This window comes from Dipodomys spectabilis, unplaced genomic scaffold (genome assembly GCF_019054845.1).
Source record: "Dipodomys spectabilis isolate Male_0828 unplaced genomic scaffold, ASM1905484v1 ptg000145l, whole genome shotgun sequence".
In the NCBI taxonomy this organism is placed as follows: Eukaryota; Metazoa; Chordata; class Mammalia; order Rodentia; family Heteromyidae; genus Dipodomys; species Dipodomys spectabilis.
In genome coordinates, this window is record NW_024870822.1 from 7,185,189 (window position 1) to 7,205,648 (window position 20,460).

At 37.2% G+C, this 20,460-nt stretch overlaps 1 protein-coding gene across 1 annotated transcript in view; it reads left to right on the forward strand.

Moving 5' to 3' along the window:
- The window catches only part of LOC122117868 (doublecortin domain-containing protein 1-like), a 111,191-nt gene that overhangs the window by 20,315 nt on the left and 70,416 nt on the right, over positions 1–20,460 (forward strand). The window contains exons 3-4 of the mRNA XM_042691744.1: positions 14,969–15,122; positions 15,611–15,773. Coding sequence (XP_042547678.1) covers positions 14,969–15,122; positions 15,611–15,773 — 317 coding nt within the window. The remainder of the gene's footprint in view (positions 1–14,968; positions 15,123–15,610; positions 15,774–20,460) is intronic.

The following is a 20,460-nucleotide window of genomic DNA, read 5'->3' on the forward strand; positions in this document are numbered from 1 at the left end:
TGGGTATTTTTTACTGAAACAATACTTTGACCCGTTTTCAAAAGTACACATTTGAGTCTGTCACCTTTTCTAGGAAATATTACATCATTTTAAGATGAGCTGTTGGTTCACACTATGGGATTGGTGGCAGAAAATGTCCAACAAATTACAGTTTCCTCAATTCATAACTTTTTGGGATTTCCTTCAAGCCTTTAAAAATATCTGTACAGGGGGGAGTTCTCAAGATGGCGACGGGGCAGTAGGGAAACGCCACAGCTCTCTCCAACCAAAAAGAGAGTTCGAGTTCCAACCTTTAATCTCCCCAAGAGACCGACAACAACAAAAAGACGAACACTCAGAGAAAAACCAGAGGTGGAAAATAACAAAAAAAGAAAGAGAGGAAAAGAAGAATTTCAGAACAGAGAAGAGCGAAGACCCCTCCCCCAACCTTTACTGGCCGCGCGGCAGTGCGCCAAGCCGCCGGCCAGCCGGCCCGGCAGGGGCTGCCAGAGCCACAGAGACACAGGGGGCTGCTTGCAGATCACCAGGTACCGGATTGCAGAACAGCGGATCGCCAGGAACAGAGAAACCTACCAGCCGGGAGTCTCCAGGAGGATCCCACCCCACCCATCACTCTCCACCGGAGCGGAGAGGCTCCATCCCGCCAAAGCCGCCCGGCACCAGCAGCTCCACAAAGGGACCTGTCCGCAGACCACCCGCCCAATCGCGATCGCAACGACCCGGCGGGGGGCCGCCCAACCCAGCCCGCAACCACCCCAACTGAACTCGGACTGCAACAACAACTGACGGACTGCAACAACAACTGATGACCTACAGGGTGAGTACCCATCAGGGGACAGGGAATCCATCAAGGGAGACCAGAGCTGGAGGGAATCCCCAGACCCTGACCTAGACTCCCTACCCCAACACCCGGACCACAGGACCCACTAAAACTGGGAACTATTCGAGAGCCCCACCAGCCGGTGGAGCACACTCTGCTGGCCAGGCCAGAGCAAGAGCGCCCCGGGAAGGGAGCTTAAATGCTCAAGCCAGGAACAGTGCCCCTGGGTCAAGACTACCAACAGTAGAAGAAATTTGAACTGTGTCCTCCAGGCTGCATAACCAAGGTGGTATACACATTAGCACAGGCCTAACGAGCGCGCTCCAGGCTGGGGCCGGAACCAGGCCAGGGGACCGGCGCCTGAACAAAGCAAAAAGGGTCAGAAGTGGGGCTGTGGCTCAAATGGTAGGGTGCCAGCCCTGAGCTGAAGAGCTGAGGGACAGCACCCAAACCTAGAGTTCAAGCCCACAACCAGCCCAAAACAAACAAACAAAAACACATCAGGAGCCCATAGCAGACTCCAGTATTTGGGAGAGTGCATCCAGAGCATCTGATCTTCCCAAGAGCACCCGCAGGAGCAAACACAAGCAGTCTAGGCTGCTCAACCCTTCCAAAGGCGGGAATTGCTACAGCAGAGAGCTGAGAATCCTAAGTGAATAGCAGCTGGAAATAGGCTCCCAACAGAATCCAGATCAGACACAGACTCTCTCTACCAATAGAGAATCAGCAACCAAGCAAAGACAGACACACCAAAACAAGATTGAAGAGCAGTCTCCTGAACCCCCATGCGAAAATCACAGAGAAAAATCACAAGGTTTACCACTACCCAGGACAGCAAGCTCACCTCAAAAGCCAGCAGCCACGCAGGGGAGAGCCCCAGTGGGAGCAAAGCAGGAATGGAAGACAAAAACTACATCCAAGGGTTGCTGGAGGCAATGACTCAAGAAATAAAGCGAGAAATGGATCAGAAATTGAAAGAGCACAAGGATGAACTATCAAAAGATATACAGGATATCAAACAAAAATTGGATGCAAAAATAGAAGCTGCACAAACCTCAGTAAGAAGTGAGATAAACGCCAAATTAGAGGTAATGCATACTGATATCACCTCATTGAGAGGTGAGATCAGTACTCTGAGAACCAACATTGAATCCATAAAGGGATCCATTTCCACCATGCAAACCACAATAGAAGCCACGGTCAACAGAGTGAATGAAATGGAAGGTAGAGTGTCAGATACAGAAGACAGAATACACCAACTGGACCAAAAAGTGACAGATATGGAAAAATCACTCAAATTAAACCAAAGGGAAATTCAAGAGCAAGCAGATAATGCTAAAAAATTTAACCTTCGCATAATCGGAGTGGACGAAGGTGAGGAATTCCAGAGCAAGGGAATGCAACACCTATTTAACAAGATAGTCAATGAAAACTTTCCCCACCTCAAAAACGACCATCTTAACTACATCACAAAAGCTTATCGAACACCCAACAAGCAAGATCCCAGGAGAAACACTTCTAGGCACATAATAGTAACAATGATGGATCTGAATAATAAGGAAACAATCCTGCATGCAGCAAAAATGAAGAAGGAGCTATACTACAACGGGAAAAAAATTAGAATCACTGCAGATCTCTCCACACAAACAATGAATGCAAGAAAAGCCTGGGAAAGCACCATACGAGCCCTGAGAGCCAATAACTGCCAACCCAGACTGATATACCCGGCAAAGCTAGCATTCACATTCGATGGAGAACTGAAAACTTTTAATAGCAAAGAAAAACTAAATGAATACATAAACATTAAGCCAGCATTACAAAGAATTCTAAGAGGGGGGACACAACCTGAAGAAAGCAACCAGGAACTGGGACCTGCCCCAAACAGGCATTACTCAAAGTCTAACTGAGCAAGCACAGGAGGAAAGGAAAGAAGAAAAACTTAGGAAAACGGAATGGCAGGGACAACAATGCATCTCTCTATACTTTCTCTTAATATAAATGGGCTGAATTCGCCAATTAAAAGAAAACGAACTGAGGACTGGATCAGAAAACAAGACCCATCCATCTGTTGCCTCCAGGAGACCCACCTCTCAGCCAAACATACAAACAAACTCAGAGTGAAGGGGTGGAAAAGGATCTACCAATCAAATTCCCCCAATAAGAAAGCAGGTGTAGCTATCCTGATATCTGACAAAATAAACTTCTCATTAAAATCAGTACAGAAAGACAAGGACGGACATTACATATTAATAAAGGGAACAATCCAAGAGGAGGATATAACCATCATCAACTTATATGCCCCAAATATCGGTGCACCCAGATATGTTAAACAAATGCTCTCAAACTTACAGAATAAAATAGATCCCAATACGATAATACTAGGAGACTTTAACACGCCACTCTCACCAAAGGACAGGTCTACCAACCAGAGGATTGGCAAAGAAGCTACCGAATTAAGTGAGGCCATACTTCAAGCGGAATTAACTGACATCTACCGAGTATTTCACCCTAAAACAACACAGTACACATTCTTCTCAGCAGCTCATGGAACTTTCTCCAAAATAGACCATATCATAGTTCATTCAAGGAACTTAAGCAAATACAAAGGGATCGACATAATCCCCTGTATCCTATCTGACCACAGTGGAATCAAGCTAGCTCTCAATAACAAAGCATACCGCAGAAATTTCTCTAACACATGGAAATTGAACAGCACACTCCTTAACAAGGCCTGGGTAACAGAAGAGATCAGAGAAGAAATAAAGCATTTCCTAGAACTCAATGAAAATGAAAACACCTCACAAAGAAACTTGTGGGACACAGCAAAAGCAGTCCTGAGGGGCAAATTTATTGCCCTCAGTGCCCACATCAAGAGAATGGAGACAGACCAAGTAAATAATCTCATGTTGCAACTAAAACAGCTAGAAAAACAAGAAAAAATGGGACCTAAAGCTACTAGACGAAGCCAGATAACCAAATTGAGAGCAGAGATTAACCAATTAGAAAATCAGAAAACCATAACCAAAATAAACCAAACAAAAAGCTGGTTCTTTGAAAAAATAAACAAAATTGATGGCCCATTGGCAAGATTAATTAAAAAAAGAAGAGAGGAAACCCATATTAATAGGATTAGGGATGCCACGGGAAACATCACAACACGTACCCAAGATATCCAAACAATTCTAACAGACTACTTTCAAAAGCTATACTCTCTAAAGGAAGAAAATCTGGCGGAAATGGATGCATTTTTAGAGAAATACAAGTTACCCAAACTGAGCAAAGAAGAAGTTAACCAATTAAACAAGCCAATATCCTATAATGAGATACAGGAAGCTATCAAAAGTCTTCCAACAAAAAAAAGCCCAGGACCAGATGGATTCACAGCAGAATTCTATAAGACCTTTAAAGAAGAACTAATACCCATACTCCTCAAGCTCTTCAGAGAAACAGAGAAGGAGGGAGCTATCCCAAACTCATTCTACGAAGCCAATATCACACTCATCCCCAAACCAGGCAAAGACCCAACCAAAAAGGAGAATTACAGGCCAATCTCCTTGATGAACACAGATGCAAAGATCCTTAACAAGATTCTAGCTAACAGAATCCAGAAACACATAAAAAAAATAATACACTATGATCAGGTAGGCTTCATCCCAGAGACACAGGGATGGTTTAACATACGTAAGTCAATAAATGTAATCCAGCATATCAACAGAGCCAAGGTCAAGAATCACATGATTATCGCCACAGATGCAGAAAAGGCCTTTGATAAAATTCAACATTCATTCATGCTAAAAGCTCTGGAGAAAATAGGAATAGAAGGAACATTTCTAAAAACAATAAAAGCCATTTATGACAGACCAATAGCCAATATTATACTTAATGGGGAAAAGCTACAACCAATCCTCCTAAAAACAGGAACAAGGCAAGGATGTCCACTGTCTCCACTCCTCTTCAACATAGTCCTAGAACCCTTAGCCAGGGCAATAAGGCAAGAAAAAGACATTAAAGGGATCCGCATAGGGAAAGAAGAAGTGAAACTATCCCTTTTTGCAGACGACATGATACTATACCTCCACGATCCCAAAAACTCCATCCCCAAACTTTTAGAAATCATAAGTCACTTCGGCAAAATAGCAGGATACAAAATAAACCCACAAAAATCAGTTGCCTTCCTATACACTGATAACGCACAGGAAGAGAGGGAAATAAAGGGAGCAACCCCATTCACAATAACCTCCCAAAAAATAAAATATTTAGGAATTAACCTAACCAAAGATGTAAAAGAACTATTTAATGAGAACTATAAAAAGTTAAAGAAAGAAATTGCAGAAGACACTAGGAAATGGAAAGACCTCCCATGCTCCTGGATAGGCCGACTTAATATAGTAAAGATGGTGATACTTCCAAAATTAATATACAAATTCAATGCAATTCCTATTAAAATCCCAATGACGTACATCACTGAAATACAGAAAACAGTCCAAAAATTTATATGGAACAACAAAAGACCTAGAATAGCCAAAACAATTCTAGGGGATAAAGACAATATGGGAGGGCTATCCATGCCGAACTTCAAACTCTACTACAGAGCTATAATCACAAAGACAGCATGGTACTGGCACAAAAACAGACCCGAAGACCAATGGAACAGAATAGAAGATCCAGATATAAACCCACAGGCCTACAGCCAGCTGATATTCGACAAAGGAGCCAAAGACATACAATGGAAGAAACACAGCCTCTTCAACCGCTGGTGCTGGGAAAACTGGGCAGCCACATGCAGAAAACTAAAAGTGGACCCCAGCCTATCACCATGCACCAACATCAACTCAAAATGGATTAAAGACCTTAACATTAAACCTGAATCTCTGAAACTACTGCAGGACAGAGTAGGAGAGACACTTGAACTAATAGGCACAGGAAGGAACTTCCTGAACAGAGTCCCAGGGTCACAACAAGTTGGAGAGAGACTCGACAAATGGGACTACCTTAAAATAAAAAGCTTCTGCACAGCTAAATCTATCGCAACTAAGCTAGAAAGACAACCAACTAATTGGGAAAAAATATTTACCAGCAATATATCAGACAAGGGGTTAACATCCTGTATATACAGGGAACTCAAGAAACTAATCCCTCCCAAACCTAACAAACCAATTACTAAATGGGCAAGGGAACTAAAGAGGGACTTCTCAAATGAAGAAATAAAAATGGCAAAGAAACACATGAGGAAATGTTCATCATCCCTGGTGGTGAAGGAAATGCAAATAAAGACAACCCTGAGATACCACCTTACCCCAGTCAGAATGTCCCACATCCACAAATCAGCCAACGACAAATGCTGGAGGGGATGTGGAGAAAGAGGAACCCTATTACACTGCTGGTGGGAATGTACACTTATACAACCACTTTGGAAAGCAGTCTGGAGGGTCCTTAGAAAGCTAAAGATTGACCTCCCTTACGACCCAGTCATACCACTTCTAGGCATCTACCCTGAACAACAGGAACCAATATACAAGGACACGTGCACCTCCATGTTTATTGCAGCACTGTTCGCAATAGCTAGGATATGGAAACAACCTAGGTGCCCCACCACAGATGAATGGATCCAAAAATTGTGGTATCTATACACAATGGAATATTATGCAGCCATGAGAAATGACAAAATAATGGCATTTGCAGGGAAATGGATGGAGCTAGAAGGAATTATGTTGAGCGAGGTAAGCCAAGAACGAAGAGACAAACGGTACATGGTCTCCCTCATAAGTGGATGCTAAATCCAAAAGGTTAGTGATACGACAAAACTAACAGGACTTAAGAAACAAAGAACTCCCGCTCATCTGGTTGAACCACTACTAAATATCCTCATGCTGCTGATCACAAATATGGTATATAACATGTGAACACTGTTATATATTACAGACTGTGGTAGACAATTTGCTCCAGGGAAGTTAGAATGAACTTGTGACTTTGAAATTATGTAATCATTTAATCACAATCAAAAAAAAAAAAAAAAAAAGAACCTCGGGGAAGGGAGGGAGGGAGGGGATGGTAGGGGGAAAACAATGGAGGGGGTAACAATGTTCAAGAGGAAGTGTACTCATAACCTCACTCATGTAACTGTGACCCTCTGTATAGTAGCTTTACAATAAAAAAATAAAAAAAAAAAATATCTGTACAACATTAAGCCTTAATATATAATGAAGATGAGTTTTTAAATTAGCTTTTTATTGTAAAAATACTGTACCAGAGGGGTTACAGTTACATGAGCAAGGTAATGAGTACATTTCTTAACAAGCATTGTTGCCTCCTCTGTTTTTCCCCTACCATCTCTTCACTCCCACCACCACAACTACACTCCCCCCATCCCTAAATTGTAAAGTTCATTTTTCAACAGTGTCTTCTACATCTCATTGTTTCAATGGGTCAACCTGTATCCCTATTTAAACAATTTGTTTTTCCCTTCCCCTCCCCAAATTATACCAACATCAAATACAGTGAAAACAGGGGTTACACCATGGGGGAGGGACATACAAAACAAAACAAAAATCACGTGGTACCTTATAAATATGTTGGAAACTTTCTGATGGAGGTATATATACACAATGGAATTCTATGCCTCCATCAGAAAGAATGACATTGCCCCATTTGTTAGGAAATGGAAAGACTTGGAAACAATTATATTAAGCCAGAAGAAATATATGTCTTTGGAGAAATATAGGTCCCATGGTTTTCCCTTATTTGAAATAACTAATATATGTCTGAGACAAACAGAAACTGTCAGACAAGTTGATGTTAGGCAAAATGAACCCCAAGATAAGGATTCAAATGCTTTTTTCTTTCTTGAGATTGTTTCCAACATATTTATAAGATGATTTCTGTGTTGCTTTGTATGTACCTTCCCCAGGGTATAAGCCCTGCTTTCATTGATGTTGATATAATTTGTGGAGGGGAAGGGAAAAAACAAACTGTTTAAATAAGGTTACAGGTGGACCCATTACAACAATGAGATGTACAAGACGTTATGTTGAAAAGCAAACTTTACAACTTTGGTGGGGTGGGAGGCGGGGGATGTGGGGGGTGATGGTAGGGAGGCAGTGGGAGATGGGAAGGGGAAACAAAGGAGGAGGCCACAATGCTTGATAAGAAATGTACTCACTATCTTGCCCATGTAATTGTAACCCCTCTGTATGGTATTTTTACAATAATAAAAAAATTCTTTGGCTTCTGTATAAGAAAAAGAGACATTTTGACAGGCAACACTAGTATGAAGTGACAGCAGGTACAAATCCTTGGTAACTATCATTATTCTGCTGTTGAATTCACATCCAAACTATGTGATAACTTAGACCTATGTATTTGTTATTGAGCCATGGACTGTCATGTAGCCACACTTCTTACCTATAAATAGAATTTTTAGCCATATACAGATCTTTACCACAGAAATGAAAACTTATCAAGGATGCTTTGTGTTTCAAAAAAAAAAAAAGCAGAGCTGGGAGAATTAAAATTCCATGTCTGGGCTGGAATGTAGCTCAGTGGTGAAGTGCTTACCTAGCAAATGCAATGTCCTGGGTTTGATTGCTAGTACCAAAAAAGAAAAGACAAAAAAAAAAATGTCATTGTCTGCTTACACTAAAATTTCTAGCGAAATGTTTTTGAATTTATAGAAATTTCAATGATAAAAAATAACCACTTGGCTTGCCTTTTACCCTATTATGAAATTAATTAACTCTAATCATGAAATTACAGACAAGGCCAACATATAATCAATTATATTATTATTAATTATATTTAATTAGTTATAGTAAATATCCAGTGTCCATGACATTTAATCTAGTTTTCTCTCTGCAGATAGAAGAAAGCAGTAGAAATAACAGAAAACTCACCTGAAAGTGATTTTTGAAAACAAAGAGCCTTTATTATCTCACTTAGAAGCTTCAGAGATAGAGCAATTATAGGTTTTTGAATCTTAGTGAATCAGTAGTGCTATCAAGGAGACTGGTTCTTTGTATCTTTCCCTCTGCTAGCTTCCCTCAGAATGTTGGCTAGGTCCCTTCTAGATCTTTGGCTTACCCCCACTTGCTTGCAAGATGATCCATCACATGTTCACTCAACAGTGTTCAAAAGAAGGTGGCTGATTTCCTTCCTTTCCTTCATTCTCCCTCCCTTCTTTCCTCCTGTCCTCCCTTTTCTTTCTCTCCCTTCTTGTTTCTTCCTCCTTGTTTTCCCTCCTCTGTTCTTCCCTCCCTCCCTCACCTTCTTATTAGATTTTTCATGTCTCATTGGCTAAAGTTGGATAAGAAGCAGATTATTTAATCAGTCATCACTAAACTTAGATCTTTGAGTATTTGCCACTACAGTCTGATCAGGGGTATAAAAGCAAGATGAGTTTCCATACATAATAAAGTTTTTATCTAGAAAAATTGGGGCAATGATGATTAATGATCAATGCCTGGTATAACTTTTGGCTTCAGCTTTATTATAGTTTATTTCTTAATTTTTTGACAGTGGCATTTTTGTGACACATTATTTTGTATGAAATCATAGTTTACTGATGAATAAATGATTATATATAAATATATACATAAATATATATAATCACTTATATAAATATTAATATAAATAATAATAGAAGTGATTTATATCACTTGAAGTGATATGTATATATATATATATATATATATATATTTACAGGTTAGGTTCCTTTGGAAATGTAAAACACATAAAACAAAATAACAGTGTTTAAAAAAAAGAACCTTACTTATGTAACTGTAACCCCCCTGTTCATCACCTTAATAAATTTTTAAAACAGAAAATGAAAAACAAAAATATTATCTTTGCCAAGTGGGATATGAATCATTTGAAACAAAGCATACCAGTAGGCATAAGCATGTATCCCTTTGTACATTGATTCTGATAGAATCTAGGGGAATGATTTAGAAGAAGGAGTCTCTTTCTTTGGTACTTGGCAGTCACTCCATCATTGAGTTTTTTCTCCACCTCTTTTTTGTTTTGTGGTGTGTGTGTGTGTGTGTGTGTGTATGTGTGTGTGCGCCACAGACTTTAAGTTCACTATGTAGTGAGGGTACATGACAATTATATAACATGTGATCCTCCTTTTTCGGCTGAGATGGTCACATCTGGCTGTGCTCAGCTGGTAATGTCTTTCTTTTTTTTTTTTAAATTTAATTTTATTTTATTTGTGAACATACTATACAGAGGGGTTACAATTACATGGGCAGGATAATGCGTACATTTCTTACCAAGCATTGCAGCCTCCTCCTTTGTTTACCCTTCACCTCCCTTCCCAGCCTCCCTCCTCCCCCCTGGTAATGTCTTTCTCTGCTCCTAACCCTTACATTTCTACAGCAACCAGCTCTTTTCCCTTGGCAGTTAATTGCAATTAGTAATTGTAAATTTATTAATGTTTGTGCCTGTTAGAACATTTCTCCCTTCCATTAGAGAATTATTGTTATAACGGAAGGAGTTCTAGAAAATATGCATCTTGAATTTAGGTTAATATTTTTTAAATACTTATGATCTCATGGGAACATGCTGTACTATTTGAGTCCCAACCTTTTTGCTTTTAGTTATGAGGTCTGCTTTTGCCTGGATTGTCCTTGAATTGCAATTTTGTTGATCTCTAATTCCCAAATAGCTGGGATTGCAGATGTGAGCCACTGTGGTGGGCCCTAAACACTTACTTCTTGATGAAGTAGTGTTATATAAATTAGCAGAAAGGCACATGGATAAGAGCTGTAGAGGATAATATATTGCCAATATAATGGAGAGATTTATAGGAGATCACTGAACAGCACCAGTTGGTAGAAATCCTTAAGTGTGAAACCGAAAGATATGACATTGTTAGATTTTTTTCAAAATGCTATAATAAGCCATTAAGTTTCCACTAATACAGTCTACCTTTTTCAATTGAAAGATAGATTTCATGGTGAAGAATATTATCAAATGTAAATAGACTGAACTCTCTAAAGACAAAAGCTGCTCATGTTGCATATACACACACCTATAGATAAACACACTTGTGCATGCACATATATGTGTGTTTAGGGGTGGAGAAGTATTCACTTTAATATGTATGAAAGACTTCAGATTTCAAAGATATGTGTGTGTGTGTGTGTGTGTGTGTGTGTGTGTGTGTGTGCGTGCGTGCGCGCGCGTGCGCGCCAGTCCTAGAACTTTAACTCAGGGCTTCAGCACTTTCACTGAGCTTCTTTGCTCAAGACTAGTGCTCTACTACTTGCACCACAGCTCCACTTTTGGGTTTTTTAATTTTCTATTTTTTTGGTGGTTAATTGGATAAAAGAGTCTCACAGACTTTCCTGCCAGGGCTCATTTGGAACCTTGATGCTCAGATCTCAGCCTCTTGAGTAGCCGGGATTATAGTCATGAGCTACTGGATCCTGGCTCAAAGACTCCTTTTTTAAAAGGAGAAAGAGATCTTTGAAAGAAAAAAATGGGGGAAAATAAACAAAAAAAAAGAAAATTACAAAGACTGTATTCTACAGTGATGAACATACATCTACATATGAGAACTATATTGGGTAGAGAGCACTACTAGTTCACTGATCTTAATGTTGCCATACCTTCTTTGCCTCTCGCCTCCACCCATGGTCCCCATATTCCAAATGCCACTTTCTTCCTAGTAGTACCTATTCATCTGCACTCATTTGAATAGGAGCCTTCATTTTCTAACCAAAGAAAAATAAGGAAACTTAGCAGTGATGAATCAGATAGAAAGAGTGTTAAGAAGAAATTGTAAAGCTAATTAATCAAAGTTTCAATCATATTGCTGACACTTTTCTGTTGTGTGGGCCCTTGGCAAATTATTTAAGTCCTGGCTTCACTCAGCTGTAAAAGAGGAATACCATGGCTGTTATAAGTATAAAATGATAAATATATATAAAGTGTTTATAGTAATTGGCTATTAATATTGGAAATTAATTGGAAGGTGGCTCATTGGTAGAGCACTTGCCTTGCATGCATGAGGTCCTGGGTTCAATTCCTCAGTACCACATAAGCAGAAAAACCCAGAAGTGGCGCTGTGACTCAAGTGGTAGAGCACTAGCCTTGAATTGAAGAACTGAGGGACAGTGCCCAGGCCCAGAGTTCAGGCCCCATGACCAATGAAAAAAAAGGAAAATTAATCAAATGAAGATTATGATATACTATTTATTCATTGTCTGGCCCGTGGATGCACAGTTCCTATGACTGAACAGATAAGAACCCCAAACTGATGTATTCCTCAAGGAAGGGCCACAGCTGGAGGAGCTCAGGATTTAGGCAACTTTGTCTTGGGTGGGGTTGGAGCAACACCTCTTCTCACCACCACTGCACTCTTCTGGCATCCCATAACCCTGGAATGTTTGCAACTGATGGCTATTCAGTAAAGCAGTGAGGGAAAAGAACAGAGGTCTAACAGCTGTGACCCAACAGCCAATTTTAGTAGAGACTTAAAATAGCTTTAAATACCTGTACTATACTACCGTGGGGATTCTCAAAAATAAATTGGGAGGGTTTTGAAGGGAGAAAGAAAGTCTTGTGTTATGATGATAAGTTACCATACTGGCCATTGCTTGAAATAAATTCCTTGCTGGTAAGATTGACATCCAAGAAGACAGTGCGTCCTACCCCCCTCCCTTCCTCCCTCCCTCCCTCCCTTCCTCCCTTCCTCCTTTCCTCCCTTCCTCCCTTCCTCCCTTCCTCCCTTCCTCCTTTCCTCTCTTCCTCCCTTCCTCCCTTCCTTCCTTCCTTCCTTTTTTTTTTTGGTTGGTCATAGGACCTGAACTCTGGGCCTGAGTGCTGTCCTTCAGCTCTTCAGCTCAAGTCTAGCACTCTACCACTTGAGCCATAGCACCACTTCCGGCTTTTTTCTGCTTATGTGGTGCTGAGGAACCGAACTCAGGGCCTCATTCATGCAAGGCAAGCATTCTACCACTGAGCCACCTTCCCAGCCCTGACAGTCTTATCTTTTTATCTACATTCTTTTGGTTCAGCATTGACAACAGCTATCGGAGACAGGTGGTCCATTTTTGTCACATGAGAATTTGCTCTGTGAGTGACTGTTTTGGGACAAGAATGGTTCATGAGATCTGTGAATCTTTCCTCTGGCTATTTGCTGCTCCTGATCCAAGTTGAAGAGCTTAATTTCTGGTGCTGTTGCTATGGAAATACTGCCACCAACTATTTTCCAAATACTGTGGAAAAGATGACAGGACAGCTGCTCCAACCATCACTCATCACTGGTGGGGAAATAGTTCGCATGCTTCTTAAGGGTAGGGCACAACTCTCTTGAACTTTTATGTTTTTTAGAGAGAGAACATTTAACAAAGAGAACCTAATAATTAAAATTACATACATTTGTCTCAAGCATTCCACTGATTTCCTTCTTTTTCTAAGTGCAGTAATGAATATTAGTGGATTTTATGTAAGATTAAGCTTGGGTTCATACTCTCACCCTGTCAATTTATTAGACCTCTCTCACCTTCAATGTCTTAAGTCTGTAAAATGGGGATAAATATGCTACCCATCTCCCAGGGACATTGTAAGCCTTAAGTAAAACACTGGGTAAGTGTATACTATTTTGTCTAACACTTGTCCTACAACTAGTTATTATGGAGTTGTTGTGAATAAGTGATTATAATCGATTCATTGGTTCTTCCCTGTGTTGGTTCTTTCAGGGAGTTAATGTCATCCCAGACAAAAGCAATTATTAAAACTACTGATAATAGTTTACGGCCTCCATTTGTCCCCAGTAGACTTTTGCATTCAGTGGGAGGATCAGACGGGTCAGGACATCAGGATTGTTGTATACATCAAACAGCAACAGATCACAGCTATGAGGAAATATCAAACCCAGATAGCTACATATCAAACAGTAAAAACAATTCTCGTTTCATATCAGCATCCAAGAGAAACAGGCATGTCAGGGCTCTGGTGGGTCAACTGAGGTAATCAAAGCTGCTCTCTGTTCTTTCTGACTGATTGCCGAAGGTCTTTCCTTTGAGCAGAATTTATAGTGATTCAGTTGACTATCTCAGACATTAAAATATAACCTACCTCTTGGGTTTTGTTTATTTTCCTTTCTTTGAGAGCACCAGAGTAGAATGTTGCTAATTACACTGTGGAAAATATGAGATGCACTTCAAACTGAATAATCAAAAACTCTTGAGAAGTATTTGAAGCAGAATCAGGTTGGAAACAGGAAATAATCTTGCTGACAGGTTATTTCCTCTAGAAAGAAATGTATACTTTTGATATTTAACCAATATTTTGAAACAGAGTTGAACTGAAACAAGCTTATTATAAAACTATTTTGTACATGTTTTCATATTGAGATTATTGTAATAAACTATTCAAAATTCAGAGGCAGAAAAAAGTCGCTGAAAACCAAAGTCAAACTAAGAAACTGAAATTTCCATTACTTTTAGGTGTTTGAATAAGTGAATATATTGTATACATTTACCTGAAGTTTTTTAAACTTTAGAATGCCAATTTTGCTTCTTATAGAACTATAATGTAATATGGTTAGAGAATTCTGGTCAAGAGGTTATTAGTCAATGTGCTGTGTACTTGTTCTAAGAAAATGGTAAAGATAAAACCTGGTTTTGTTTAAAAAATACAACTTAGAAATCTCAATTCTGACTGCCCCAAATAGATTGAAATGAAGATGATACAACTAACTTTAGAGTCAAGTTTTAGTTATAATAACTTACTTAAATTTCTTCAATTATCTTTTAGGTCAAAGAACTTTCATAAGCATGAAAACTTGGCATTTTCTATTTCATGATATTAAAACCATATTATTATAATTTTTGCTGTCAGAACATGATTATGTCTATTATCTATCCATCTGTCTCCTATCACCATCTAATTTTTCATAAGTGTTATTGTTATTTCATAAGTGTAATGATAAAAATGAGTTATTCTGGGATATGAACAATGGTGATAAGTATTTGTATGCATTTGGATATTTAAGTAATGAGAATCTCATTCTTTAAAGGTTTGCTAAGGAATACTCATATCTGTAGGACAGTCTTTAGGGTCTATATTTGAAGAAGAAATTTGAAAAATAAACAATATCATCATGAATATGTACCAATTTTCATGTACTTTTTTCTTTTTTAGAGTTTCAGAAAATTCCCTAACATTTCATTCAGCTCAGAACTGGCAAAGATTGTCTAAAAGATACAAACTTCAACCAAGAGTGATTAAAGTAACAGCTTACAAAAATGGATCTAGAACAGTCTTTGCCAAAGTTACTGCACCAACCATCTCCTTGGTAACTAATATTCCGAGTGTTCAGAGCTGTGTTTTCTCACTCTCTTTAGAATATAGAATAATGAGAAAAATGGCATTTATTGTGTTAATTTTTTTAGAAATTTAAATCTGTAAGTTGTTGCTATATGTAAATCTCATGGATGTTTCATTCCTTTTCTTTTAAGAATCAGTATAAAAATAGTGTAGTTAGCAAAAAAAAAAAATAGTGTAGTTAGCAACTAGTTGATTATATAACTCATATGACATTGCTTTTATAGTGTTATTAGAAATGACACATGGTTTCAAAATTAAAATTAGAAATTCTTATTGCTGTGATTTACCTTTTATTTCCATGTTTTCAGCTGCTAGAAAAATACAGTATATTAATCGAGTTACTAAACTTGACAAGTGATACAATTGAGCTTCTATTTTGATCATTAGAACCTTATATCCTGTAGAAATGTTTTACTTTGCTGTAAATCACTTTGTCTTACCTCTTACTTCTTCTAGTTGCTGGAGGAGTGCACGGACAAGCTAAATCTGAATACGGCTGCAAGGCGAGTGTTCTTGGCAGATGGCAAGGAGGCCCTCAAACCTGAAGATGTACCCCAAGAAGCTGATGTTTATGTTTCAACAGGAGAGCCTTTTATAGATCCACACAGAAAAATTAAAGGTGAAAAAGGAATGAAAAAAAATCTCTACCCTCACACAAAGTACATTGCTTAAGGGATACAATTTTAAAATGATTTTCATCCTGTCTCTTTTGCATGGTTTAACAAAACTAATGTTTACGCATTTACAGCTCAGTAAGAGGATAATGTGCTTAATGAAAGAAAAATCCACTGACAGCCACGTTTATTGCCCTTCATTAGCATTGGTGCTTAATTTAATATAGATCTGAATAGACATTAGGGAGCCTGCAGGAGGTTAAATGGTGAAACTGTAATAAATTAAATCAGAGATTATTGAATTTACTGTTTAGTTTCTGTGACACTCAACAGATAAAATTCATTAGCCTTATTTTCCCAGAAAACAGTTCAAAGTTTTGAGTATAATCTATTTATTTCTACTTGTGGTTTTTTTCAGATCCATTAATATAATTAAGAAAATGTGGCCAGTAATGAACTTATAATTCTTGTATAGATGTAGTTTGCCTAAGAATATTTTTCATAAGATAAATGTTATGGCTTGATTTTAATTCCTTCATCAAAATATTACATAGATTTACATATTTACATATACATACCTGTATATAATATTTATTTTATATCTATGTCATGTTTTTTAAAGCCTATTGTTATTTGAGGATTTTCTAAAATTAAAAAAAATCTTTCTTTGGTGGAAAAGAATACATTTTAAGAGAGAAATAAAAATACCAGCATCTAAGGATAAGCACATTATACTCAGAGTTTGCTATCAAGTGCTATATATGATAATTGGATTTAAATAACATAGGGATTAGAACATGGCCATAAAAATTGAGTGTGTTTAACTGCTGTAATTCTCTGTGCTTTCTAGACCTTATTAGACATAATTTTTTTCCATAACTCCTATAAAGCTGGTGCATCAAAGGCAAGTCTAGGCAATAATTGCATAAATAAAAAAAAGTAATTCTGAGATTCATTACAGATGAGGTGATGAAAATTCCTCTTGTATGAAGATTATTATATGAAATGATGCTGAAATTTCCATCTCTTTCATAATACTTTATCATCAAAAAATAAGTAATATCTTGAATTCGCTAGAAAGTTCAAAATAATTTGGCCCTTGTAAAGAAACTTGTTGCTACAATGCTCATTAAAAATTCCCTATATTATAGAATAGACCCATACATGTTCAGATTTGGCTTTAAAATTAAAAGCATGTTATGTTATTTTGAATTCTTAGAAACACTTGTTATATAAAATTATGAATCTCAGTGAGAAAATATATTTCTATAACTAAAAAATTAAGATTTATATGATTGCTTTATTAAGATCTTGATTAGTTAATAAGAAATACTTATTTTATGAATAATGATATTATGGAAGATATAGCTATATAATGTACATATCCATACACACATACATGTATTATTTATATTCAAGCTACAAGAAGAAAATTTCCTAGACATTTGGCATAAAATAATAATGTCATACACTTGACTAAGTTCAGTAGATAATTTTTAAAAGTACAAACTAATTTCCTCCTACTTTTTATTTTTTCTTTTATCCTTTCTTTTCCAAGCCAAGTCTACAACAACAACAAAAAAACTTCTCTGCTTTGTCTGCATATCTTTGGCTGTGTTTCACTGTGACATGCACTGCTGTTCTTTTAGCACCAAAATGTTGGCACACATTCCTGAAAATTTCACACCATCTCTTGCTGGATCAGCAAGCTTAACCCACCAAAATCTGGTGTTGTGCAATGGTTTTTGACTGATAATCAATCTTTATGCTGCTCGACAGTTGTTGCTGGGACACGGAGTAGAGCAGGTGGCAGATGTGTCTGTCTTTTGAGAAAAGAAATTGTAGGTGAGCTTGGACACAGACTAGCATAACCCATGTCCATTAAAAAGACTTAGTGTAAGTATAATTGGAAAAAAACCCCTCATCTTAGTTATGTTCTTAGATAAGTCTGAGCATTGCTATATGATTTGTTTTGGAATGTTAAGTTTATATGTGCAAATATGTATGTATACATACACACATATATTTAACTCATTGTGGATGAACTGGCCATGTGTTATCCACATAGTCACAGAGTTTTTCAAATCATCTAAATCAGATTGATGCCTACCCTTTTAACATACCTTTCATAGGTTTATCAATAATTTGGCAACTTGATCACAATTTTTTAAAAATTCATAACTTTGAAGATAGTTGATAAATGTAGGGTGAAGAGACATTAAAAGTTAGAAAACTGAACATGCTAAAAGCATTTGGCAAGATTTGGTATTACTGGTAATTCTAAATGAGCATGAGTATTTTATATGCAATGAACCCAAATACGTTAGAGTCAGTACTATGTTTTTATTTTTAATTTACTGATTTTATCATGCAACAATTTTATTAGGACTTACTATGCCTAATAGATCCAATCAGACAGACAAAGGAGGGGATTATAGCCTAGATTTTTTTACATCTCTGATTCAAATTCAGTTTATTTCAATGTAAAAAATTTAAACAATAGAAAGTTTGATTAATTATTCTGTTACTAGCCCTGGCATAGGGATAGAAATCTTGTCCTTTAAACCACTTGAGTTGGGTAAACAAGTTTAAAATTATGTCAAAACTGAAAATACTATTCAACAATGTGATCAGCTGGATCTACCATTGCCAACAAATTTCATTTCTGATACAAGAAAGCCAAAGAAATCAATACATTCTTTGGCATTTATGTTTTTATACTGTGTTGGTCTCTTTATGCTTTGGAAAATCAACATGCATAGTGAAGTTTTCTAATGCTGGAAAGTAATGTTAGACTACTCACTAAGATAGCAAAAAAAAACTATAGAACATCTTTGATTTTTTAAAAACTATTTTACTGTTCCTTTTGAGCATCACTGTTGACAACCAGTGGCATTGCATTTAATAGAAAGCCAGAGAGCTATTCATCACATACCTCCAAACACAAAGCTTTCATTTGGAGGTCAAGCCAAGGTCAAAACTGACATGAAGCATTCCCTGTGGAAATACAATATTAGAAAAATCCTTACATTTTAAAGTTAAATGCCTAATCAGAAAGATTAATCATGGATGGGAAAATTTTTAAAAAAGCATTTTATATAATGACTACTGATGAAAATGTCTTATTAGGCCTTATAAATTCTAGCATTAAAAGATTCTGACATTTATTAATGATTATGCTAGAATTGTGGGGATGTAGTTAATGAATTGTTTCAAAAGGCATTTAAAAACTTTACATGTTCATGGCAGTGAGGTTTAGATTCTGTTCCCTGTTTACTAAAGCTTTTGCTTAATGATAATACAGAGAGAATTCTTGGATCAGCTCCATATGGTTTATGGGAGGTCAGTTTCTTTATAACAGCGAGGATCTATAGTCAGGGCAAACACATCCTCGTGATTACTTTAATGTCTCAAAGAACAAGGGGGAGAAAACTGCTTATGTCTAATACATTAGGTTCAAATTTCTCTTTTATGTAGCTCTGATTTACCTTTAAAATTACTTTCATATTGGTACTCTCCGTACATCCATCCTGTTCCATTTGGCTACCAGAGTTTTCATTTACACTAATTCATTTTAGTCTTGAGGTTTGTTAACTAGAAGTTAAATTGAATTTTATGAATAAGATTTTACATCTTAGTGTTCTTGGTTTTGAAGATGTTTTTCTCAAAAACAAAAAATCCATGAAGGAAGTCGTTGATACTACACCTAAGATCTAAATTTAAACCTAGATATTTCTCCTAACTCCACATGATCTACAAAATGAAATAATTTGCTGTGACAGGTTGTGATTGACAAGAATATGTGTGAGCATGTTTAAAATAGGCCATCTTTTCATGTAGAAGGAAATGTCAGTGAAATGATGGATTCTCATCATTTTAATTATTGATGATTTGGAAATATTTCAATTCCACGACACACAGGACACATTCTAAATAGCAGCATAACACTTTTTCTCATATATGCATCAATAATGAAATGTTCTGTCATATTTTATTTTTCAAAAAATGCATTAGTTTAATGAACCTGGACTCACATATTCTATTGTTTTGTTGTATCTCGCATGCGTTTGTTGATTTTTTAATGGTTGTGTTAAAAGCTTAAGTTTCAATAAATGACTCACTACCCACATTGTGCCACACCTCATATTCTGGTTGTTCTTAAGACAGATGTGATACTCCTGTGCCAGTTGCTGCTTTATCCTGCTAAAGCTAATGCTGGATTGTGGGGTGCCCACCTATAGGCAACCATGACTTAATTGAAGTAGCCCCAGGACTCAGGGTTGGCTTTCCCATTTCCCATCATTTTATTTAAATACTGTGTGTGTGTGTTAAGTGAGGTTATTGCTTCACTTTTCTCTCCCAATTATCTGTATGTACTCAAAAGCAGAGAAATAGCATTATAGAGAGAAAGAGAAGATTCTTGTATTTCTGTAACTAAGGGTAAAACTAAAGGCATATATTTTATGTATTTCCCAATTCCAAAAATTTTAAGCCTTTGATAAATGTGCATGTAATGATAATTACTAAAGATTTTCCCATAGCCAGAGGGAAAATGTAGAGAAGGTAGGCATATTGCTGGTAACATCTCCTTACACTGTCAAATATATAAAATCATTGAGAAACACAATTTTTTTAACATACTCATTAAATGTTGAAATGTATACATACACAGATGCTGCACTTAATACATCT